General features: G+C 43.3%; 2 protein-coding genes and 1 non-coding gene across 4 annotated transcripts; 2 read left to right on the top strand and 1 right to left on the bottom strand.

Annotated features, from left to right (window-relative positions):
* The first annotated feature begins 23 nt into the window (after positions 1-23).
* unc93b1 (unc-93 homolog B1, TLR signaling regulator) lies at positions 24-7,876 on the top strand. Of its 2 annotated transcripts, none has more exons than XM_088302630.1 (13): positions 24-250; positions 1,053-1,169; positions 1,312-1,453; positions 1,533-1,686; positions 1,785-1,946; positions 2,630-2,759; positions 2,941-3,034; positions 3,747-3,871; positions 4,335-4,517; positions 4,979-5,252; positions 5,324-5,445; positions 5,728-5,850; positions 6,353-7,876. In XM_088302630.1, exons 2-13 carry the CDS (start codon positions 1,053-1,055, stop codon positions 6,611-6,613), a joined length of 1,887 nt encoding a protein of 628 aa, XP_088158756.1. In that variant the 5' UTR covers positions 24-250; the 3' UTR covers positions 6,614-7,876. The 2 variants fall into 2 exon arrangements, with proteins under 2 accessions (XP_088158756.1, XP_088158758.1); XM_088302632.1 differs by having other exon boundaries at positions 25-193.
* Positions 7,877-19,642: 11,766 nt separating this feature from the next.
* rtn4rl2a (reticulon 4 receptor-like 2 a) lies at positions 19,643-24,168 on the top strand. The gene is made up of 4 exons (XM_088303697.1): positions 19,643-20,198; positions 20,837-21,063; positions 21,157-21,390; positions 22,380-24,168. The coding sequence occupies exons 1-4, from the start codon at positions 20,138-20,140 to the stop codon at positions 23,226-23,228; spliced, it is 1,371 nt and encodes a 456-aa protein (XP_088159823.1). The 5' UTR covers positions 19,643-20,137; the 3' UTR covers positions 23,229-24,168.
* An 814-nt stretch (positions 24,169-24,982) lies between these two features.
* Positions 24,983-25,054, bottom strand: trnae-cuc (transfer RNA glutamic acid (anticodon CUC)). Its single transcript has one exon. It is a non-coding gene; the product is annotated as a tRNA-Glu (tRNA).
* Positions 25,055-25,259: the final 205 nt, after the last annotated feature.

Genomic DNA, 25,259 nt, shown 5'->3' with positions numbered 1-25,259 from the left:
CTTTAAGACAAACACGAGCAGATGGGGAGGAAGTGAACTAAAGTGACTTTCGGTTCCTTGCGAAACAAAACTCCTTGAATTCTATACCTGTTGCCCCCGCACATTGAAAAACTAAAGCCTAAGAAAGAGGCTCGGTTCTGGTGCTTGTTCTGCAGGTGGACTGTCAGACGAATCTCTCGACGCCAAACACGACGTGAGTGTCACACACGCTTGAAGTTTACGACCACCGTAAAAAAAAGTTGAACTTGAGGTGAGAACGCAACACTCAACGCGATGCTTTCATGTTTTTGTACATACATTTGAAAGAACACGTTTTTTTTGGGTGCTTCACTGAATCCCAGCCAGCAGGGACAGTTTCCATTTCATTTTGTACAATATGCGAAACTAAAGATAAAGTTGACAATCTATAAGAGGAAGATTTGCAAACGGGTGCTTTTCGTTATTTAGCCTTGTTAGTAGTGGAGAAAAAAAAATCCATCCATAAAATGGCATCATTTCAATTTGTATATATTAAAACTTTTTTTTTAATCATTCAAAATAGGAGTAATTATTCTCTGAAGTTGTGTATCTCAGCATCCACGTAACGCTGTTACTCAAACTTTTTTTTAGTTTCCTTGAAGAAACGAAATGAGCCAACTAAATGTTTATTTGGGGCCAATTGGAAGCACTTTAACAATGGTTGCAAAGAACTTAAATGTTTTAAGTGGTACGTAGAGAACAAATTCATTACCATGGGGAAGTGACATAGAGAAGTCACAATCATCAGTTAAACAACAAGGAAGGGATGAGGAACTATAGTACAGAGTGTGATGTACACAAAATACACAATTATATTCGTTATTAATCAGGATTAGACCCCTTATTTCCTATTATATTGAACAAAACTGTTGCACACTTCTGTCTTTGTCAGAACTGTTTGGGCAAAACTTTATTTATTTTTCCAGGTCCCCACAAAATCCCCATAGTCAAACACCACTCTCTTTGCATGTTCCGAATAGAATTGTTGCTTGCAATACGACTTAATTTGGTTTTGTACTCCATCTGGTCACCAGATGGCAGCCATGGACGTGGAAGAAAATTTCAAAGAAGCTGATCAGGATTTAGCACCCCCTAATGGTGCTGATCATGAAATGCTGGACGTGAGACAAGAAGACAACATGCAGGGCCAAGTGAGCTTTCTATTGCACAATATATTATCAAACTTTCAATGTTGACACATTGTGATAATCAGACTTTGGGTTTAAATCACTTTTTCCTGCAGGTGAAATGATTCTGTTCTGACTCTTGTGATTTGCTCACTTTTAACCAAAGATGGAGGAGTTTTTGGGCCCACAGGCAGAATACAATGAAGAAGAGGAAGAGAGAAAATATTACAGGAGGAAGCGATTAGGGGTGATCAAGAATGTTGTCGCGGCCAGCGTCGGAGCCATGATTACGTACAGTGTGTTCATGGGTGAGAAGGCACAGTCATTGTTTGATGTGAGTCAGAACACACAATCTTAAGATTTCATTTTGTCATGTTCATTCGCCAGGGTTACTGCAGATGCAACTTGTACTTCATTATGATTTGACTTATCGTGATGTAAAGTACAGCAACCTCGGTCTAGAAGACATTGATCGTAAGATGCTGAGGGGAATCAACGTCACACCCATAGTGGGCCTGCTGTACACCCCCATTCTCATCAGGTAGACATAAACACTCAGCAATTCCTTCAACTGGACATTGGTGTCCTGCTAAACGGTGTAAACCAAGGTTTAAACCCTAAAATCCTGCAAATCCAAAGGTTTCTCGGAACAAAGTGGATGATGTTTCTGGCTTCAGGGATCTATGCCTTTTTTGTCTCGACCAATTATTGGGAACGTTACTACACTTTGGTTCCATCTGCTGTTGCCATCGGCGTGGTCATTGTGCCACTTTGGGCCTCACTTGGAAATTATATCACAAGGTGAGTAAGCGCGGGCATTTTAAAGCGTTTATTGTTTACCTGCGCTTTTCAGAAAAAAAGTTGAAGAATGTATTCAGTTTTTTTTTCTCTGTTGCTTTTTCTCAGAGCAGAATTGAATTTGTCAAAACTATTCGTGCAATACAAAAAAGAAGTCGTAATTGTCGTCACAGTATGGCTTACGGCCAATTTGCTGCCAGCATGTGTCCATATTTTTCGGGGGGAACATGCATTTTTCCCGCCATAGTCTACGCCAATAAAGTGTAATTGCGCCTCCACTCCAGCAGATGGCAGTGGTGCTCTCATTGCCCATTAGGCACAGCGAGCATTAACTTTACGGTGTAGGTTTGTTTTGCAATGAAAATGCGATTATTTCTACTTGCGGTGGAGAGTGGGTGACGCGATGCGGGCGTGAATTGTTTTCTTCTTGCAAGGGCGGCGTAAAGGAAAACAATTGATTAATTGTACCAAGTGCAATGGCTCATTTTTGTTTCATCAGTGCAGTACATTTCAAGTTTAGTTGTATTTAACGTTTGAGGACAACTTGTGCAATTTGAAGTTATTCTTTTGTAACTTTGTTTTCAAGCATTTATTTAGGTAGAACTTGAACTTGTGCAAGGTTGTGTAAGGTTTGAGAGACTCTGGGAACATTGGTGACAAGTCATACTGTCGCATAACACACGCAGGATGGCACAACAGTATTATGAATATGTCAACTATAAAGAAGAGCATGTACAGGAGCAGAAGAAGATTCCAAAAGGAGCGTGCCACAAGTACATCATCATATTCCAGTCAATCTTCAGTATTATCTTCCATGTGAGTCCCTCCACCACTCATATAAAAACATCACTTTGGATATCCATAAAACAGAAACAACATTTCCTATTTTAACATGCTTCAATACCGCACAAATTCATCATCGTCCTCCAACGCAAGTCGCCTATTTGCCTCCATCATCTCCAACGGCTTCATGAGTCTTCCTTGTGTCTCTCACTAGCTGAGCTTCGTCTTTGCTGAGTTCCCCATGTGTCTCATCCTCAATGGCAAACTTCTCAACTACCGTCACGTTCTCTCTCGAGTCGAAAGCTGCGGTAAAGTTGCATTGGCACACTGCACTCTCATTGGAAATGCCGAGCCAAACATTACGAACTGACTTAAATTACATAGCAAAAATACTAACGCGTGTGTTTGCGAGTGTGTGTGTGTGTGTGTGTGTGTGCGTGTGCTCGGAACAGACCAATTATCGGCCGGTTCGCTTATCGCTGCAGATATCGGCAAATCTGAGGGCTGGTTAGAGATCAATTTAAAACAGCCAAATATAAATGAAATACACGTTGATATTTCAGTTATATTGAAATAGTGGAAACATTTATTGACTGTGGAAAGTTATTTACCTTTTTTTTAGGTCCCCATTTAACTTGATGCATGCTGATGACCTACGGATCTCTTTTTGCTTTTTTATTCGACTTTTAAAACAAAGCTGTCCAGTCATGGGGGATAGAGACCTGGCAGACCTGCGAATCGTGAAAATCTGTGTAGAATTGTCACCTACTTGGAAAAACAAAACAAAAGAAAAGACTGATTAATATTCAATATCAGTTTTCATGAAAAATTGGGTCAAATGGGAGGGGGCACCCCCTTTTTGACTGCTCACACTAGACCTAAAGTCTTAGATTTCCTAAATTTGAAATAATAGCGATAGCGTCGTGTTGAATCTACATGTGTCAACTTGTCATTGTATGGAACGCCCAAGTTGGAATTCCACATAGTGTTGGTTAACCTTTCCTGTCTTCTTTCTACCAGGGGCCAACATCAGTGGCGTGATTCCGGGATTCAACACCACTGTGCTGCAAAGTCTCCCGCAGTCCATGACGCTGATCATCGCTGAGAGCGTCCTCATGGCCTTTGCTTTCCTTTCCATGATCATTGTAAGTGCTTTGACTTGCCACACACGCCCAAAAGGCCCCACAAGTTGTTCAATTTGTTTTCTACAACAACTAGAGCTAAATCTAATCCACTTGATATTTAGACCAATATCATTAATGAGTTCATCATCTCTCCCTACAGCGCGATTGCAAAAGGATTGCATTGCATTTTGAATTAGCCAATGATGATGCGGCGTTGTTTATTTTCTGATCTCAGAGTCATACAGAGAATATGTATGACTTAAAGATGTGTGTCGTTGTGTTTCTCACTGCACACAAATTTATCATTACACTAAATATATTAAATGCCGTTATTAGGAGCCCAGCATTTTGCGGCATGAAAACACCTTTTATGGGAGAAATCAAGGGTTACGAGTTTCCAGCGTTAATTATAAAAAATCACAATTTCTCTAACTTTAAAACGTTTCTATGCCCTTTTCAAGTACAATTGTTTGAACTCCTTCAGTTCCTCGTGCTGTGTGGTGCTGCCTACCGGCCAACAGAGGAGATTGATCTGCGTAGTATTGGCTGGGGCAACATCTTCCAGCTTCCTTTCAAACATTTGAGGGACTACCGCCTGCAGCTTCTCTGCCCTTTCTTCATCTATAGCGGATTGGAAGTCTTATTCGCCATGACTGGACTTGCCCTGGTACTTATAATTTTCAAAAATATTATTTTATTTATTTATTTTTTTAACGTGCTCTAAATGCTATATTAAGATGCCGAAGTTGTATTTCTAGATTGTGGATTTCACTTATTCAGGGGTGTTCTGAAAGCGCGTTGGAGGGGAATTCAGCTGACATTATTAGCTAGATCCATGGTTAGAAAAAAAGGAAATTGGCAAAATTACCTCCATAAAACAAAACATAAAACTCACTGCGAGGTAACCACTTAAACGGATTGTGGCGCCATCTAGTGGCGGAGTTTCAGAAGCTCACTTACAATACATTTTTTGCTCCCTACAAAAAGTAAAAAAAAAAAAAAAGGCCAAATCGTTAGTTGAAGCACTCAAAAGTCAAGGTACCACTGTACCAGATCCAGTTGACACAACTGGAAGAGCACACGATTATGCCGGGTGTATTTATTTCTGACTAATTTCTCTCCACACAGTCCTACGGCGTTTGTACTTTGGGCCTCCAAAAACTGTGGCTCTTGATTTTGGTCTACGGGCTCTCGTGCTCCGTCTTCTCCTCCCTGTCCCTCTGCCTCCTGCGCCTCCCGCGGTGGACGTGTCTGGCGGGAGCGGCCGCTGTGCATTTGGTGCTGTTGGTGGTTCTCATGGTGTTCTCCCCAACTCCGAAAAAAATGGAATATGAGGCCCCTCTTCTGTTGATTACGATCCTGTGGGGGCTTGGTACGGCACTGAACAAGACTGGAGTCAGCAGTGAGTTGCGCACGACATGTTGCGTGCACGTGCGCAGTATGACCACGTGCATGTTTGCGTGTGTGTTTCAGCCTTGCTTGGTATGTTATATGCTGAGGAGAAGGAACGTCTGGATTTTGTATTTACAATCTATCACTGGTTGCAGGCCATCGCCATCTTTGTAGTCTACCTCTGGTCAGATTTGCCGATGAGGGTAAGTGACTGTTGATCAGTCGTGAAAAGTAACACAGTACAAATAATTTGTTACTGCACTTAAGTGTATTTGCGTACTTTACTTGATTGTTTGTTTTTCTGATGACTTTTTACTTTTACGCTTGAAATCTGTACATGTTATTCCTTACTTTTATGACTTAGTCTCAAAATAGTTTGGTTCGGGTGATCAGGGCATCATTTTTTTTGGGGGTTCTTTAAGTGTTGTAGAAGGAGCCTCGAGAAAATATGTAACTGGTGTGTGGTGTGTGTTTCTCTAATTAAGGCTAAACTTGCCATCCTGCTAGCAACTTTATTGCTAGCCTGCTACTGCTACTGGCTGATGGAGCGCCGCCTAGCCAAGAAAGTGCGACATAGGCTGCCCCGCATCCCTCGACCACGGCACAAGGTGACGTAGCAGTCCTAAATGTTTTACCTCGTAATCTACTAAAACACAAACACTTTTCAAACTCTGGTCAAGACTAATGAGCCGTTTGAAACAACACTCGTTGTAAGCACAAAATCTTCAGGCTAATTATCCAAAGCAAGCAAAAGTCAGTAAAAGCCCATTAAAACATCTGCAATTTATTTGAGGTTAATCAGAGGCACCTAAAATGGGGACAGTTACAGTTTCTTCCTCTCTCACAATTCAAAAAATAAAATCAATTGAGTTGTCGGCGGTTGTATGTCATATTACTGGTCGGAAAAGTTTTGGAATGATTTATCTTGGATCCTTTTTATATATCTTCAAAACCTGGCATTCGAGCAAGGGGTGTGTAGACTTTGTATATCCACTGGATGTCAGGGAGGCTCACGCTTTTACGATGCATAAGTTCTCCACTAAAACTGAGCTGACGGCCAAAAAGCCATCCCTTACCCTGCTGAAGAATTGATGTCATCTTTGTCCTCAGGTCAAAGGTTACCGTTACCTGGAAGACGGCAACTCGGATGAGTCAGACTCGGAAAGAAGCGAGGAGGATGACGAAAAAGATGAAGAGGAGATGGATGCAGAGGAGCGATTGGCCAATGAGTTTGGAGCGGAGGACATGGAGGCCGAACGCCAGGCTGCCGGAGATCAGGGCGCTGACTCACTCCGAGCCAGAAGGAAGAGGGCAGAGAATCACCAGCGCATGGAGGACGACATTCATGTGATGGAGGGCCAGAGAGGCTGAAGAAAACTAAATTAGGAGGCAGAGGGTGAGCAAGACAGAGAAGCGAGTTGACGTTTTATCATTCATCAAATTTTCCGAACATTTATGCTAATGACCGAGCTATAATTAGCCTCAGAATGCTGACTACCTTTACATGCTGTCATTAACCCTTTCAAAACCCAAATATTAGCAATATTAAAAAAAAAAAAAACAGAATAGGTTACTCCTTTTCTAACACGAATATTTGCTAACATAAACGCGTATCGGAAAAACTCCATTGAGAGGAACGTTGTTTGTGTTCTGCGCATACTCTCTCCGCAACAAATCTTGGTGGCGGCCATCTTACGTTGCCGCTCGCTCAGCAGGCCTAACTTCAAGACAGAAATTTCTCTGCATCATTTTCATGTTATTTTCTGTTTCTGGGGCAAAAATATCACCGTGTGTACGTATTACGAGTGGAACAAAATCCATGCTTTGGGATGGTTCTCGATTTTATGTCCTCGGTTTTCCATTCGGTATGCGTTGACTGTTAGCAAAATTAGTTGGCCTGTAGTTTAGCGTGAAAGTGTATTCCTATTATGAACATTGTATTATCATTTAAATTATTATTATTTTTTTCTGTGGGGCATCACGGTGCACCACTGGTTAGCACGATGGCCTCACAGTGCAGAGGTCGTGGGTTCGATTCCGGCTGCGGCCTTCCTGTGTGGAGTTTGCATGTTCTCCCCGTGCGTGTGTGGCTTTTCTCCGGGTACTTTGGTTTCCTCCTACATTCCAAAAACACGCATTGCACATTGATTGGACACTCTAAATTGCCCCGAGGATTGCGTGTGAGTGCGGATGATTGTTTGTCTTCGTGTGCCCTGCGATTGGCTGGCAACCCGTTCAGGGTGTCCCCGCCTACTGCCCGATGATAGCTGGGATAGGCTCCAGCACCCCCGCGAGCCTCGTGAGGAGAAGCGGCTCAGATAATGAATGGATGGATGTTTTTCTATTTATGCCAGTGGCATATAGTGTTATGCACTGAGACACTGTCCGTGCACGTGCTCACTGCACTTCTAAAAGGGATTATGGGATGCACGGGGCGGGTCATTCTGCGCATGCGTTGAGTGCGTCAAATATTTTGACTCTATTCATGACAAAACGGAATTCTCTTTTCATGAGTTTGAGTTTATTCACAGCAGTTGACCTGCTTGTGTTTTTTCGCCATTCCTTTTCATTGCTGTGGCTGTTAATTGTCTGTTCGCAACTTTTCGGGCCAATTAAAAGCATTTTGAATTTTCATTTAATGTCCTTTTGCATTTGATTCGGTGCCAAGGCAGCACCAAGGAAACAAAATACTTCCAAAATTCATGGAAGCCTTCAATAATTAGCAATTTAGCTTGCGCGGCATCCTCAACGTTTGCATTTGACTCCGAAACGTTCAAAACTTCTGTGGGCATGCATTCTTCTAATTAAAATTTCACAAACATGAGCCGAAATAGAAAACCGTGTTTAGACTATCAGGTCACATAGAATATATTGAAAAACCTTCGGCTACCTGCATTTTCTTTTTTTGACACTTGCAAGGAAGCTATAAAATACTTGTGCTGCGTTCGATCATATTTCGTGCTAAGCAGGCGGGTCAGGTTTGTATAAGCCACACAAAGATGCACATTACAAGGGCATCGGACATTTGTTTCACGTGGGATGCATTGACATCAGAGTTGACTTGTGTTAGTGGGTGCCTTTCGCAGGCACGCACAAAAATAAACACACAGTCAGTTTTGCACCATCACATGCAGCTGCGTCGACATGACACACTCGGAATGATTAAGTGTGTCGTTTCTTGAAATACTTGCCAAGTAGAGATCATATACGTAGACGTTTGGGTTGGTGATTCAAGAATCAATTGTCAAAAGAACGTTCAGAGTCTTGAGCAGCGGTTTTCAATCCTGTTCCTCGAGGGCCGGTGTCCTGCGTGTTTTCCTGCTGCTTCCACTGATCAGGATCGTCTTCTAGCTTATGCAGACCTTGCTGATGATCTGATCATTTGAATCAGGTGTGTTATAGCAAGGAGAGATGGAAAACTGGCAGGAGACCAGCCCTCGAGGAACACGATTGAGGAAAAGCCTGGTCTGAAGTGTGTGTGTGCCTCTAATTCAGGAGTGGGCAAACGTTTTGATTGGTGGGCCACAATGGGTTCTAAAATTTGCCAGAGGGGCCGGACCAAAAGCAGATTAATGGAGTGTTTTGGTCACCTCACCTCACCTCATCGGAGAAAAAAAAATACATTTGATTTTAAATGAAAATGGGCAAAAGCATTACAACAATATATATGTCTTTGAAAAACCAGAGTATTTGAAAAATATTCATTTATTCATTTAATTTTTTTCAAATTTGGCGGGCCGGAATAAAACATTTAACGGGCCGCATGTGGCCCCCGGGCCGTAGGTTGCCCACACCTGCTTTAATTGCATAGTAAAAGTTTATTTTACAGCATGGTTTAGTGATTGTGTAATCCAATTTACGGCATACAAAAATGTTGTCGGAATGAAACTCCATCTGAAAGCAATTGTCAAAAGATCTTGATCTTCCAGACCTTATTTTGCCAACGTGAGCATGAGGTGCAAAAGGGGCTCTTCCTGTTCCGTCTAGGTCATCAAGTCCCGACCAATATAATTTCCCCATCATATTTTTTCCAACCACGGCTCGCTTGCACAATTTCCATTTCATGTGGGTGTGCATCGTAATGGCATCATTATGTGCTCAGCGACTTTCAGGTGATTTCCCCTCACTCTTCCCACCGTTGTGTGTATTCACTTTTGGAATAGTTCTCATTCCATTCAGCGGGACGTAACACTTGTCACGCTTGGACACATTCCAAGTCCCGCTAATGGATTTGGCTTCACTGATGGACACCTCGCTCGAGGTGAATGCAGTGATCAATGGGTGCTTTTTGAGCGAGTTGCTTTGAAAGCTTCTGTGGTTCATCCGCTGGCTGCTCTCAGAGGAGGCGATGAGAGCAGATGAAAGCACGGCGTAACGGATGCAACACATTGCCATCCTTGTTTCATCCGGTCTTCCCGTCACCTCAGCGGCCTCTGACGTCATGGTTGGAGTTTTGGTTTTGGACTGACGTTTTGCGGGCTGCTGAACTTTAGCGTGGTTCTTCTAATATATATCATGATCTATAAATAAAGATGGCAGACTGAGGGAGTGATGATAAAAGTTTGGTTCGATTGGAAATAATGACGGACGGCAACATTTTGCTTTTTTGCATTATGACAACAGTTTCAACTCTTCAGTCTTATTTTTCAAAATGAATTCGATTTTCAAAGTTTGTCTGTACATATTAAAATTATTCTTCGATTATTTGTGAGTGAAAGTCCTGCGTCGCGAAGAAAAACATTCTTGACTAGGGCACCCCTTTTTTTTTTTTTTTCTCCCTCACTTCCTCTTGTTTTTGTCCACTTCTCCTCTTTCCACTTCATTCATGTGACTCTCCGCTCTGCCTGCTGAGGTAAGTCAGAAAACACTTGGCGGCAAAGCCGAGATGAGATTCAGTCATGCATGTCCAAGTCCAAAATTATACAAGTCAAGTTATTAATTTATGAATCTCTTTAAAAATAAATGATTGATAGCTTTTATAATTTTTTTAATGCAGTGTTTTCTTGTATTATAACATTGAAAACAATTCTAAGCAATCTAAACTATAAATAATATTTGTTGAATCATTTAATTGAATCAATGCAGCCGGATGTTTAAAGCATTTCCACCATGTGCGGCTCAGGCACGGGCGGACTCTTCCGATGATGTGCTGTGACTGAGCCCGGCTGACTCACCACAACAAATTGGCTCCGCGCTGCCATCTGTTGGAGGAAGGCGGTAGCTTCACTTTTGCCTTTTGAAAAATCGTGGAAATCGATTCTGAAATTTTATATCTATTTATTGAATGTTGGCATATAAAAGTTTCCCCCCCCCATCCTCTTGGGGTTTTTCTTCTTTCTGCGTACTCTGACCTGTGTCTTGAACGAATGACCCCTGACCTCTCGACGGCACGTAACGCGACCCCAGACAAACATTCACACAAAAAGACGGATGGTCTTCATTTAACCGCTGCCTTCCACTGTGATAATGAGAAGATGGTTCCCGCAAACAAAATGAATCTCCCGAGGTTGAGGAAGCACGTTATTGCTTCTCATCGCTTATTGCTTTCCCTCGTAATGTTTGTCCTGGCGACTGACATCACCGAAAGGTGTAAAACAATGACATGAGAAGCCTTTTAGACGTGAGGCTAAAAGTGATTATGAAATTTGCAACTGCGGGATGAGCGTTGATCATTTACATGGGCTAGCTGACCGCTCACGTAATCAAATTCAATTCACTGAGCGATCACAGTAATTATTTTTTTACGACCACTTACAACCCAATCGATGTTTTTATATTTAGCTCCTCTCGTTTAGCAAAATGCGCTAAGCGAAGCATTCGGTAAAAAGAAATCCCATGATGCAGCGCAGTTCTAGACGACTATAAACTCCCCCAAAATGAAATTAAAACCTCTTTGCCAGCTAACCTCTCGGTGTAAGTGCTCAGGAGGTTGAATATCTTCATATGAAAGATAAAATGGTTTTGAAACATCAGGGTCATATTTGAAGTTCTCCTTTCCATCCTGCTGGCCTGATAACACTTCTCTATCCCTCTTTGATAGTGTGGGTATTTCTTCTCTGTGGGGGCTGGGAGCTCAGTGACTTTGTTCTTCCCGTTCCCTGGGCAACTGTCTAGTCTCTGGAAGAAGCTCATTTTCTGTTGGTCTTTGTCTTGATGCACGTGGTCGCGCCTGCCAGAGGGCAACAGGTCGAAGAGATGTGAGCTCGGGTGAGTCTTGTTCTTGATGATCCTGAGAGCTCTGCTGAGGCACCGGGTGGTGTCGATGTCCGACAGGGAGGGCGGCCAATAATCGTCTGCGCTGTCTTGACTGTCCTCTGGAGCCTTACTCCGTCTGCCTCAGTGCAGCCGCCGTACCTGGTAGAGACGCAGTTTGTCAGCAGGCTCTCGAAGGCCAGCTTGAATTTCTGTGCAACGAGTAACAGGCTGTCAATAATATGTGTACTGCTTTCTGTTTGGTTGAAAATAATCATTTAAAATGAAGGAATTATTGGCAAATACTGTCAGCTTTTGTATCCCTTTTCAGTTGCTCGTGTTTAAAATGATGTATTTTGTCATCGCTATCTGAGTTCGAGTGCAGAGACAGGAAGCAGGAGGTTGGAATAATGACATCCACAAAAAAGTTCTCTGCAACGTCAGTCAGAGTGCTTAACATCCTGTGTGCTTTGCAATCTCAAATGAGTTAGTCGTCACAATTTTTTTTTTTTCCATGGTCATGACGGAATTGCTATTTTTTCCCCCCACATCTCTCGCCATTTGCCATCTTGCAACATGTTGACGTAAATTCTACATTTTAAGAGGATATCATCAACATGTATTTATCTCTCACTTCTCAGATATGATGCTTGGAGAGAAATTCATGTTTCACACTCATGGGAGGAACGCTAAGATCAAGATGTCGCAGATAACCGTGATGTCTTGTACGGTACAGTGTAAATACATGTGTAAGAAGAAAAAAAAGTCAAGGAATATGTTGCTTGGCAAAGTGTGAAGCATTTGCTCTCACGCCACAGCAGTGTGCCTTCTGTCCTGACGTCGATATTACCCAACATGCTAATCCTTATTGCTCATGGAAGGGGGCAGTCGTCAACAACCAGATGTTACCAGTGGCTGCGGCGTGTGCGTTTGGTGCTGTGGAGAAAACAAAACAGTATCTCACTGTCACACACGTCAGGTGTGACGACTCCTCCCACCCACCTAAATGTGTGTGTCCTTAACTCATTCACGACTTGGATTGATTGACGTATTTATCCGTCAATGGTATTGAATGAGTTAAGGAGAACCTTCAGAGTCGCTGCCATTCATTGTAAGTAAAACTTTCGATGTGAAACAAACACTTGCAATTCATCAAATTAAATGCTCAAGTATTCTTCTTACAGTTCTGCAAGTTTGACTTTGCTTCGCTGAGCTCCACACGACGCACTTTAGATTTTTGTTCTTGTGAACGCAGCTTCTTTCATTCTAGGCAGCGGGCTAAGGTAAAGTATCTCCTGAGGGCACTTTGAAAACAGTAATTCATGCCTTTGGGACTGGAATGCACTTTATTTCGGAGTCGGGCAATCCTCCATCAAACGCCTCCAGTTGGTCCAAAATGCTGCTGCTCGCCGTCCCTTCACTGGCTCCGTGTACATTTTCGAGTTCTTCTCAAGATTCCATTCTTTGTTTTCCAATCTTTAAATGGGGTCGCCTCCCCTTACCTCTCTGAGCTCCCCCACCCTTACACACCTGCCTCAGGTCTGCGGACCAGACGCTATTAGTCGTACCGAGGACTTAGTGAAGGCTCAGGGGGGATCGAGCCTTTTCCGTTGTCCGTCCCTCAATTTGGAATGATTAATACGGTTGAGTTGAGTTGAGAGCTGCTTCTAATATTTAGGTCACCTTGATTAGCGACTTGAAAGGGGAATGGTTTTATCATGATTATTATTATTATTACGAGAAACCACATGGCTTACCTTTTTACCAACACAAATAAGATATCTGTCTCCACGTCGGCATTTTACCCTATCATGTAAATTTCTCTGTTATCAGGCAGACATTATGCTTTTGAATCTCATTAGACTGTGCAGATGTACTTGTGACGTATCCAGTGGCCGTGCAACCGACACGTGATGAACCTCATCGCGGCGTGCTGCAGCAGTTTTAGTGTTGAGTTAAAACACCTCGCTTGCATTTGATCCCGGTTCTCACTTTGATGACGTCATTCTCAAAGTGTGGCCGACATCTACCACATTAAGTGCTAGGAGTGTAAGAAGTGGAACGAACGTCAGCATCCTGCTGTGAGCTGCAGCAGGCACGTGTTGAGGTTGTTTCATTTGTGGCGTCTTGGTCGGGTGCCCTGATGGCTTCGAGGGCGCAAATTGTTTCTTTGTCAGGGCTGCTCGGTGTAAAACTTGAGCTGCTCGACATCCTGGGTTGTCCGTTGTTATATTTTGTGCTTCCAAAGTGTCCCACATTTTCAACGGACTGCTGGAAGGCCAGTCAAGTACTCACACTTTTCTACGACCAAGCCAAGATGTTGCAACACGTGTCGAATGCTCGCTTAGCGTCGTCTGGCTGAAATGAACATGGACGTCCCTGAAAAAGATGCTGCTTGACGTACCTCTCAGTGTGTGCCGTTCCACGGTGCTTTCGCAAATATGAAAATTAGCCACGCCATCACAGATACTATCTTCCCAACGTTGCGCTGATGGTCCTTTTCCGTCTCTGGCCGGGAGGGACACGACATTCATAAGTTTGAAAAAGTATTTTGAGGTGTGGCCTCATCAGAGCACAGCACACTCAGTCCATCTTAGACAAGCTGGTTGCGTTTCTTGGTGGTGTTGATTATCGTATTTTACGGACTATAAGACGCAACTTTTTTCCTCCATTTTGAAGCATGCGGCTAATACAACGGTGTGGCTTTTCTGTGCATTTTTCTTTCACCACTAGGGGCGCTGTTCAGAAAATACGCTAAATAAATCTTTTTTTAATTATTTTATTTTCCTCTTGGCACTGTTTTAACAATCTTATTTATGTACCTTATAGTCCGGAAATTACGGTATATTGGTGGGTATGTTGCGACACACTGTTTACTGACAGTGGTATTTTTATATATTTATTGATTTATTTTTGTGGGGTGGCGCCTCGTTTAGAATTTAATCACTTAGTAATACTATTCCTCCGAAGAGGGGTTGTACTCGCTTCCTCGTTGGCATTACACATAGTGAAAGTCGCAGAGCAGGTGCAGGCATACGTGTTGCCTACTTGAGACGTATTGTGTGTGTCATTGCCTTGCTGACCTCAACTGCAAATCACGACGTCAACGTCGGATGAGACTATTTTCTGATTTTATTTTCATTTCTACTGTTATATCCCTTCATGTGGTACAGAATCTTTGAACCCTCAAAAACACAATACGCTATTTGAAAAGACTAAAAAAAAAATATACCACCAAACACCTTCATGCTCCCCTCTCGGTATTGATTATGTGGAAGTTCACCTATCAGATTCCCACCTAGTTCACGTCAGTCTATAAATAGAGCTCAATGACTCCTACAAGGTGCGATGGGACCTCCCCTATGCCGCTTAATCGGGAATGGAGGAGTATTGACGTCAGTACCGAGCACACACATGGCTACTCTTATTTCGAGCCTTCCTTCTGATGTCACTGAGAATTGGGTATGTCTCAAGTATTGAGCAATTTGGGTGAGCCAAAGGCCCCCTTGACGTGTAACGCAGTTAAATGAGTGGAGAGAGCCAAATTGAGGCCTGTGCGCGCACACACACGCACAGCCAATGTCCACTGTGTCACTTCCAATTCCCTCGTAACAGTGTTGCATCCATCTGCTGACATCTCTGCTCTGGCCGCGTGGTCGGCAGGTGGCCTTCTCGACAATGACAAGAGCTCTCGACATCTTCTTCCTCCTCCTTGTTTTTTTTTTCTCACTGAGAGTTTGGGTCACTTGGGTTCTGCTTTGAGCATGGATATAGATGGAAAACAACAATTATCTACGATTGCTCAAGAGTAGCTCAAGAGAGCGGGGCTCAATTAAAATAGAAGCCCTGTGAGCATTGAAGGCTTTAGTGAGTTCTTCATTTGTGACTGTAATTAACGGAGTCACACGCAAAAAAAAAAAAAAATAAATAAATAATTTAAAAAAAAATATATATATAATATAATATAATGTGATTTATTTATTTATTTAAAAATACTAATGTAATATATATCATATATATATATTCATACTTCATTTAGTGCTTCTCTAAAAAAATCTGAGACTGACTGATGAGTGATCTAAGATTGATGTGTGTACCGCCTCGTCTCTCTGGTCACATGAGCGAGTGGGTGTGAGCATTCCGGATGACAGATTGGTTAAAGATAAAGGACAAAAAAAAAAAAATAATAGCAAAGAGAAAAAAAAACAAAGATTGACAGGTATTTCTTTGCTCTCTGACAGGTCACATTTCATAAAACATCCATTCACTGTCTGCCTGCTTCTCCGATGTTTAGTTTCTTTGCTTTCTGTGTTTTCACATCACATATTCATGTGCGTCAGACATGAGACATGGCTGTGGGTTAAAAATAAATGGGGGACAGAGGGCTGCAAGCAGACGAAATGGCGATTGGGGGCGGGAGATTGGGGATATAGACGGCAGAGGAGAGAAGTGGAAGTAGCAGCGATAGACCGGTGCCTTTGACAGAAACATTAAATCCATCCCTAGAAAAAGGCACACAGTCGACTGGATGGAAATCCGAATGATCTTATCAAACATCTTAAAGTCAATTCGAGGCTTTCATTTAGTCAGATATTTATTATTATATGAAATATTACTCATGTTGTGTCAGGAAATGTCTCTCTTGAAAGTGCCCCGTCTCACCGCCCGGCCCATATATGCCTGGCCAACTTTTAAAGCATCCTTAAAAAGCAACGTGACTCGAGCAAAGCGTTGCGCTCGCTGCAGACTCTGTGTCTTCATTTGCAGCATGCGGAAGTGATGACGCAAAGGAGGATGACAATGGAAAGACGTGAGGTGGGGCCACTTTCGAAAACAAAAGAGAACATTTGAGAGGAGGCGAGCGAGACGACTGGCACGAGTGTCTTTGTTGTTGACAATGTGACGGATGCTAAAAAGATGCTGCCACAGTCGATGGACGCGGAGCAGTGTGACAAAGAGATTGAAGACAGAATGAAACGCGCCAGGGGCATCACTTTGCTTCATGGAGATGGAGGCCAGGTGCCCGAGATGATTGGTAGATAAACCTATCAGAGTCATATTTCCTTCAACGGTGAAAGAATAATGTTGCTTTTAAATTAAATATCAAAAATATTTGGCTAAAAAAAAAAAAATGACTTGAGTTGAAATTGTTAATTTACAAAACACTAGCCAATATCTAATAGCACTCGAAACGTAACTGCTGGAGAACGGTGTTTACTTTGTGCTGCAGATACAATCTAAAGATGAGCTGTTACCGTGGTAACAACCCCACCTCTGCTTCGATATCCCATTAGTGATATCCACCACAACCTGTTAGCAATGAGACCGAGCTGAAATCACGGCGAACAATGATCCGTTCAGCAGTGAACCCAGCAGAGATGGACACTTGGCCCTAAATTGCTTTCGCCAGTAAGTCCCCCCACCCCCCCAAAAAAGGGCTTTCATAATTTATATACATTATTTAAAGCTCATTAGCTGGCTAATTTCCTCTTCACATCCACTTAACCGTCATTTTTTAATTACAAAACACACCTAATTAGACATAAAAACTGATTTGCGCTACGGACGAATAGCCGCGGGTTCCCACCTTATTAAATGGGCTATTAGATTTAGAATCACCGGGAGATGCTTTTTGCCCCTGCAGCAATAGTTGCAGAACGTACCGGAATCTTTCTCAGTCTCTTGTTGTCGCACGAGACAAAGTCACAGATGAGCTCGGACCGGTGTCGCACTGTAGAGATGGCTGCATTTATTGCACTTCATCCCTTTGCTTCAATGAAATGAAATTGAAGATTTTGGCTCTCAATTGCTTCTTCACAAAGCTATTGCTCTCTCTCTCTCTCTCCGTGTCTGTCAAAAGGGAACAGTATTTCATTATGGGAAGAGTTCTTGACTCGGTAAAAAGGACGGACAAAAACCATGCTTAGTCCATCCTATTTAAAAAAAAAAAAAAAAAACACTCCTCCTCCGGCCCAAAAATGTGCATCCATCCTGGACAGACTGACGGACCATTTTGTCCCGTCCCTCGGACAAAATGACCATCTCTGGACCCCAGGAGGCCAGATCAAAAAAGTTGATTCAAAATGTGATGACTTGTGTCACGTGAGCAAGACATCAAGCTGCTTCTTTAGAAGCTCTGACGCACTCCTCTCTTTGACTGTCAGTGGTTCAAAGCAGAACAGAGCTTGCATGCGGGCGGAGGCGAGGGGGTGGAGCTAGCAAAAAAAGCAGACGGACTCGGACGAGCTGGTGGATTTGATGGAAGGGGAAACCTCATTTGAGTTGTGTGTGGGAGTGACACCAACACGATGTGGCGTACGACACACTTATTGGGGGAGATGGCGCCTCCAAAGCGACTGCGTGTGCGTGACTTACACTGCACTGTAAGACTGACGCCGTGGTGGCATTTGGACAAAGTTGTTCCACGTAAGGAAGAAATGTTTTTCGCAAGAAACACTTGACACACACTTGTGCAGCTGGCGATGTAGGTGTGTGTGAAGGGGATGCCCGTGCTCAGATTGTCCTGGACACTCAGTGGGCACTAAAGGACAACAACGCCTCAATTACTCATCTGTTATTGGTCACTCATTTTGTTTTTGTCTGTGTGTGTGTGTTTGCGCGTGCGTGTGTGTGTGTCTTGTATGCTGATCTGTTCGCTGTCTGAACGCATTTGTGAAAGGCAAGGCTTATATTATGTACCTTGAAACAGCTCGCATCTAAATGCATTTATTATCAAGGCCAAACATGCAAAAAAAAAAAAGCAAAATCTATAAAATGACTCTTCTACTTCTCTGGATAAGATTGAGATCACATTTTTCACATTTTCCAGTGGTCTGAGGTGGACGTAAGTCATGTAAGTTGCAATTTTGTTCTAACCATCAATCCAAGTGGAGTCGCCACTGAATGTTAAACAAGTCGTGTTACGACGTTCAAAGCGAAGCATAAAATCTTGCTGATTAAATGATTAAAAAAAACTTTATCTTCCGGACAATAATGACGAAGTGCCCGTTTTGACGCTGAGCGCCGACTACTTTCGGTTATCCAATTGTTGGATGACTCGGGGCGCAACTCTAGTGCAAGTCTTACCCAAATTTTTGGCAGGCAGGTCACAAGTCCTAAAAAAGGTGAACGCAAGTCTGACTCGAGTTGAGTCAAATGAGTCGAGCAACCCGTTTCTGCCAATCGTCACTTCCTGTTTTTTTTTTTAACGTGTTTTCCCTCACATGCGCCAAATCAATCTTCATTTTCTAAAGAGATCAAATGTTCAAAACATACTGTAAGCGCAGTCTGTTAGCTCTTACTGCAATAAAATGTGTTCATACCGGTAGAGTAAGCAGCCCACAACAGAAATTAGCAAATGAATTTAATCAGAGGCAAGAGAAATATTCATGATGAAATTCATTAGAATTTATTCAGAATGTTGATTCTAATTAACGCGAGGCAGGGCAGGCACGACCTTTAACCAGTATAGGCTAATGCTAAGAAACATGAGGGTTTTGAGGAATTATTTTGAGGCTTTTGTGGTGCTACTGTGTTTGGTTCTAATTTAATATTTGGGTCAAAACCTTTGACAATAAAATCTCAAGTAAGGGAAAAGATATATATGTATATGTATATATATATATATATATATATATATATATAAAATTGCTGCATCTAAATTGGAGGAAATATGTGTTGACAACTCTCTAGAGTGAGGTCCAAAATGTGATATTGGCACGCAGGCAAGTTAAAATCACCTTGAGTAAAGAATATTTCATTTCTTATGGCTAACAGAATTTGTGAAAAATCAGTGGTGAATTATTTGCAGTCCTTGGAGGCCTGCAAAAGACAAAACCGTGTTGCTAAAAAAAAAACAATGCAGTGATGTTCCAAAGTTTGAGGCTGCTGGTGGTGAATAAGGCGGCAGGCCCTGCGAATGGAAAGTAATTTAAGACTAAATTGACCAGAGGTCAATATCGGTGTGAATTGATCCGGCGACCGGCCCAGAATTAGTCAAGCAACCTTTGAAGAGAAGCAATCTAGAATATTCGTTTTTAACATCCACTCCAAACCACCTCAATTATTCGGAGTGATTCTTTTCAGGCATTAAGTTTTTCCCGTGTGGCTGAATCATAATTCGGGGGCATCCTCCTTTCCTTGCTCACATCCATCTGAGCTTTGTGCTCCAGCTTTTGTCTGGCTCGCATCGCGCCGGAAACAGACCAAAAGAGTCGAGAAAGCTGCTGCCAGGAAACGACTTGTGCGCGCTTCTCCGCCCCGTCCTCCGCTCCTCCACAAAGCTCAGTCATCATCAGCGGGCAACGTGCCTCGACTCCCTCCCTCCTCCATTCAGGATTTTCCAATTGCATTCGCTCCCTCCTCGTCCTTTTCTTCTACGTGCGTCCTCATTCTCCTCCTCCCTGATCATCCAACCAGCCTTCGCGCGCGTAAAGTTCCCCAAGAGAATACCCGACACTGGGCCCCGCCCCTTTCCGCTTCTTGCCGCCCTCACTCGATCATGACCCCATCGTCTGTGACGTAGGCGATTCCACGCTGACCACCTCAGTAGGCAATAGCTGGATGCTGCGAGTATATATGGGACTCGAGTGGCCATCAGCCGGCACACTCTCAGTCGCTCCGACTCGGGAACCAGGTCATCAGCGGAGATAGCAGGCAATACTTCGCCCCACTAGGCTAACTCGCTTTGGGCTTTGGTTAAGGATGATGGAAACCTTCTCGATTTCTCGGAGCCGACGAAGCTCCATCGTGCGCAACTGCAAAAGTAAGTTTCTTCTTTTCGGGCTCAGAATAATGTTGGTCATGAATGTGTGATTGCAAAGATTTTTGTATATTCTGGGATGGTTTTGTCACGATGGATTTCAACTAAAAATGGATTCATAACCCCGCAGAACGCGCTTAAAGTATGAACAACGCTGTGCGTAAAAGTCGGATTTGCTGCAGTGTGACGATGCTAATTTCTATGACTATCAAAGATTAGATTTAAGGATCATTCAGAGTTATCCTTGTAATAGAAAACACCATCTTGATAGATAGATTGACACACATGCAGCTCGATTGATAACTTTTTCTCATCCTATGGGAATTTAAACGGTTTACACCAGCAACTTGCACACATTTACACTTGTGTTAAAAATATAGAAACAACCAAAAAGGAAAAAGAAATTAAAGACAGCATTAAAGATGAAAACATGTAATCTAAGCAACAAGGGAAAACATTAGTTTAAGAATGGAAAAAAACGCCTATAGTTATGCTGCACTAAAATGTGTGCCGTTTGCGCAAAGTCGATACAAGCCACACACGTTCAATAAATAATCTAAGGAAGTGTAAATTGCAGTCAACGAAGATTGCTTTCAGCACCGCCGACTCACCTCTTCCTCCTCTCGCTCTTCTCCGTGCAGGCGGCATCTCCCTCTGGTTGGTGGTGTGGATGGTCCTCGGCAAGCCGAGTCTGGCCTTGGGGTGCCCGCACCTGTGCGTGTGTTACCCAACACCCATGACTGTAAGCTGCCAAGCGCAGAACTTCACCACCGTCCCGGTCGGAGTGCCGTATGAGTCGCAGCGCGTTTTCCTCCAGAACAACAAGATCACGGAGCTAAGAGTTGGCTCTTTTGGCTTTGGGACTCAGGTAGGAAAATGCTTGCAATGACAATGAGTCTAAATGTTTCACTAGCTGGCATAACCTTTTTAACCATGATTCCGAATTTATTTTGTATTCCAGGTTTTGTGGCTGTTTTCCAACAACATTACATGGATCGAAGCAGGTGCTTTCAGTGAGCTGAGGGACTTGGAGGAGTTGGACCTTGGGGACAACCCTAACCTTCACCGGCTGGAAGGAGGCGCCTTCCGTGGCTTGGAGAAGCTCCAGAGCCTCCATATGCACCGCTGCAAACTCACCGCCCTGCCTCACGACATCTTCCGCAAGCTTTACAGCCTGCACTATCTCTACTTACAGGTAGGGGGCACTAGAAGGAAATGAACACGCATGCCCAAGTCAACTATACAAATCGTGTCTCTAAATACACTTTGAAATGGTATTGCGGTGTCATACGGTGTTGAAAACTGTTGAATCTTTTATTAAATATCCTTAAAATTCAGGTTAAGGTATTGTCATCCCGAGTAAGGCAATTCAGTGCACCTGTCACGGATTGAATAAATACTCCAATGGCTTACAATTAAAACATTGAAGCATTTATTTGATTTCATTTATTTCTAATGGAAACTGATGTGCTGTGAAAAAATGGCTAGATTTGTATATTATATTATATATTATTATATATATATGTATATAATATATTTGATAGCATTTCACTATTAGTAAATAGTTTTCAACCGCTGCAAAATTTTGCCTCTTGTGCTAACATGTTGTTGTCCTACTAATATGCCAAAGTTATCCTACGTATGAGTAAACAGAGCGTAATATGGACCTTAAATTGAATATTCAACGGCTTGACTTGCTAGCTTTCCACCAGTTGCAATTAAGCCATTGAAAACATTGGCGCATTTAGTCAACATCAAAATAATGCGCTTAAAGGTCTTACTAAAGACGACAAAGATATCAAGGCTATCAAATTGCTCACACAGCTTTCTAGAGTGTCATGTAAACATTTACAGTGTGTAAAATATGTACTGTATCTTGCAGGTGGCTGTCCACCTATCAAAGAAAGATATAGTTACAAATGTGTTTGTATCCCACTGTCAGGTATTTCAATCAAAGTAGTTGGAAACTTTTGTGATTGTGTTTGTGTAGAACAAAGGATGAACATGGAGTGTGACGATTGGTCAAAAAAGCAAAATCCTTCTTTTCAGTCGTCCAATTTGTCACAAATTGATGACAGGCTGTCGTTTACCAATTGACTGTAATGTGTGAGAAGATGCAACATGGGATACATTCCGATCAGAAAATACATCTAACGACAATCATTTTATTATTTTCATCTGCAGGAGAACAATCTCCACTTCCTGCAGGATGACATCTTTTCCGACCTCATCAACCTGAGTCAGCTTTTCCTGCACGGCAACCGTATACGCACTATCTCCGAAAATGTATTCCGAGGTTTGGTAAACCTCGACCGCTTGCTCCTTCACGACAACCGCATCAGGCAGGTGAACCGCCGGGGCTTTCGCGACCTCGGTCGCCTGACCATGCTGTTCCTCTTCAACAATTCTCTGCCCGAGCTGCCCAGTCAGACTCTGAGGGACACTCAGGGCATCGAGTTCCTCCGCCTCAATGCCAACCCCTGGTCGTGCGGCTGCGAAGCCCGCGCCCTGTGGGAATGGTTCCGAGAGGCTCGCGTCTCTTCATCTGAGGTGATCTGCGCGTCCCCTTCCGCTCGTCGTGGTCAAGACCTTCGCTTTCTCCGAGAAATGGACTTTGCCCTCTGCCCGCTGCCTGATCCGGGCTCCATCGCCGGGTCCACCACCACCACCTTCAGTACCAAAACCAGATGGTGGTTCCACAAAAACAAGCCTCAGTCATCAACCAAAGGTGTCTTTGAGAAATCTTCAGAGACCGTCAAAGCCGGCTTGTACGGGAAAGGCCCGTCCACAAGCACATCGCTGGTCAAGTATGAGCTCGGGGAGGAAGAATTGGCGCTGCCGAAACTTGACCAGGAAGAGTACTGGGAAAACTATGGCAACGAGGACTCTGGCGTCACCATGCGATGCTTTGAGCTCGAATGTCCTCCTGAGTTTGACCTGCCTCCATCTTCCTCCTCTACCTCCCCCTCCTCGTTCCTGTCAGTACTCGCCGTCTCGGCGCTCACATTCAGTCTCACCTTCCTATTGGGCTGAATCCAACTTCAAGTGCCCCGCCCCCTTCGCTTCCAGCCTGTTTTAAAGGCTGCGAGGCTCCAATGTTAAGACTCTCTGCATCCCCTTCGACAAGCTCTGTTGTCTGCCAATCATCCTCAAGGCACAGCGAGCTCGCTCGGGAGATTCCGATCGCACCACCTACAGGGCTAAAACACTTTTTTCAGGGCTGCTAGGCGATCTTGAGCGACAACACGCGACAGGCGAGGCGTTATGCTCGAAGCCTAAACGATGTCATGATTTTCCTGAAATCGGGGCTGCGAGGGCTAAGTCCATCATTCAGGTCAGCGACATTTGGAAGCAGTTGTCGATGATGTCATTATTGTCATCAACTCAACTGAGTAGAAACTAATCGTGCTTTTGTTGCACACAGATTACCGGCTCGTACGAATTACTGTTCGAACGCAGTGCGTAGTAACGACAGTATTGTAACCACTTACAGTGTCATGTAAATAGCAATCTACGTCCGTTGTGGGTGCTCAAATTGATGTCGTTTAACTCATCTTGATCGAGGTAAAATGAAGGCGGCAAGGTGCTGAGGAGACGATGATTTTTTTTTTTTTTTTTGGGAAGGTGCTCAGGGAGTTACATGAAAAGGGAAGGAGGGAAGTCCAATGTGAAAATGACAGGGTAATATGATGAATATAATCAGAAAGACGAGAGGGAGGAAGGGAGAGCGAGAGGGTTGCCAGCGCCCGAGGATCGTATGGTACCGCACTAATTGGCAACGACATGAGAGCGGAATAGTAAAACATCCACTCGTTAGCAGGTGGAATTCTTTGTATCTCAATGTTTTTGCATTTTATTCTCATTTTTAATATTTTCGTTTACGACAAACGCTGGGAAAGAATTCTTCCTTTCAGGAAGCCTGAGATTGGTTGTTGGATGTCTTTCTGTGACATATTGATGCTATGTAAAAAAAAAAAAAAAAAAAAAAAAAAGACTTGACTGGATGCTGATGAATATCTTTATAAAGAAAAAAAATAAACATTTCTTGGATTATACTTGGGCTTTTTTTTTTTTTTTAAGATCTTAACACTTTAATTGAGAATGCTGAGCATGTGAAAAAAAAAAAAAAAACAACTCAAAACTAATATCCAGTAAAAAGTAGCAGGTTGTTGTGTGACTAAATCTTGAGTACATCTGAGTCAAGTGTCCCAAAAGGACACAGGGATCATTCATCCAGTATTCGTCTGGTCTGGAAAGGCTCTGACTGCCAACGACATCTGCCATAGTGTGGAGAAATAAGGTTGAATGGATTCGCAAGCTGGTGGCGCTGCCAAATGCAATTGCGTCAGTACGTTTCTCACTCCAGTGAGTCATCAGCTGAAGATGCCAGATGGACCGAGGAGGTGCAAATTGGCCGATGTCAGGTTTAAAAGGTCCTGACGCCTTCATTAGACTGAATTAAATGCAGAGAACCAGAGGAATAACCAGGGAAGGTTTTGTCTTTTCTCCATCGCGATGGGAGGAGAAGCCAGGAAGTGAAGTAGACGTCTTGCCAGTTCACTCTCCCGCACTCTCACTGGCTCCTTCGCCCATCCCTCTGGACTTTATTCAGAGAAAAACGAAACCTATGGAAAGTGAAACTTAAAACAAGCGTGTGGGTGTGCGCATGTGTGCTGAAGCAATGATGTGCGTGTCTGTGAGTGTGTGTGTAATTATCATTGATACAAATAGTGTATAAAAAACATGATTAAAAATACACAAACTATTTACATACTCTCACATTTTGGTTCCCTGACCGGGAATCGAACCCGGGCCGCGGCGGTGAGAGCGCCGAATCCTAACCACTAGACCACCAGGGAAGGTTTTGTCTTTTCTCCATCGCGATGGGAGGAGAAGCCAGGAAGTGAAGTAGACGTCTTGCCAGTTCACTCTCCCGCACTCTCACTGGCTCCTTCGCCCATCCCTCTGGACTTTATTCAGAGAAAAACGAAACCTATGGAAAGTGAAACTTAAAACAAGCGTGTGGGTGTGCGCATGTGTGCTGAAGCAATGATGTGCGTGTCT

The sequence above is a fragment of the Idiotropiscis lumnitzeri genome, chromosome 8, assembly GCF_059441095.1.
Source record: "Idiotropiscis lumnitzeri isolate Australia: NSW breed Sydney's pygmy pipehorse chromosome 8, RoL_Ilum_1.0, whole genome shotgun sequence".
Taxonomy (NCBI): domain Eukaryota; kingdom Metazoa; phylum Chordata; class Actinopteri; order Syngnathiformes; family Syngnathidae; genus Idiotropiscis; species Idiotropiscis lumnitzeri.
Note: the sequence above shows the minus strand (reverse complement) of the source record. Positions and strands in the feature narration are given on the sequence as shown.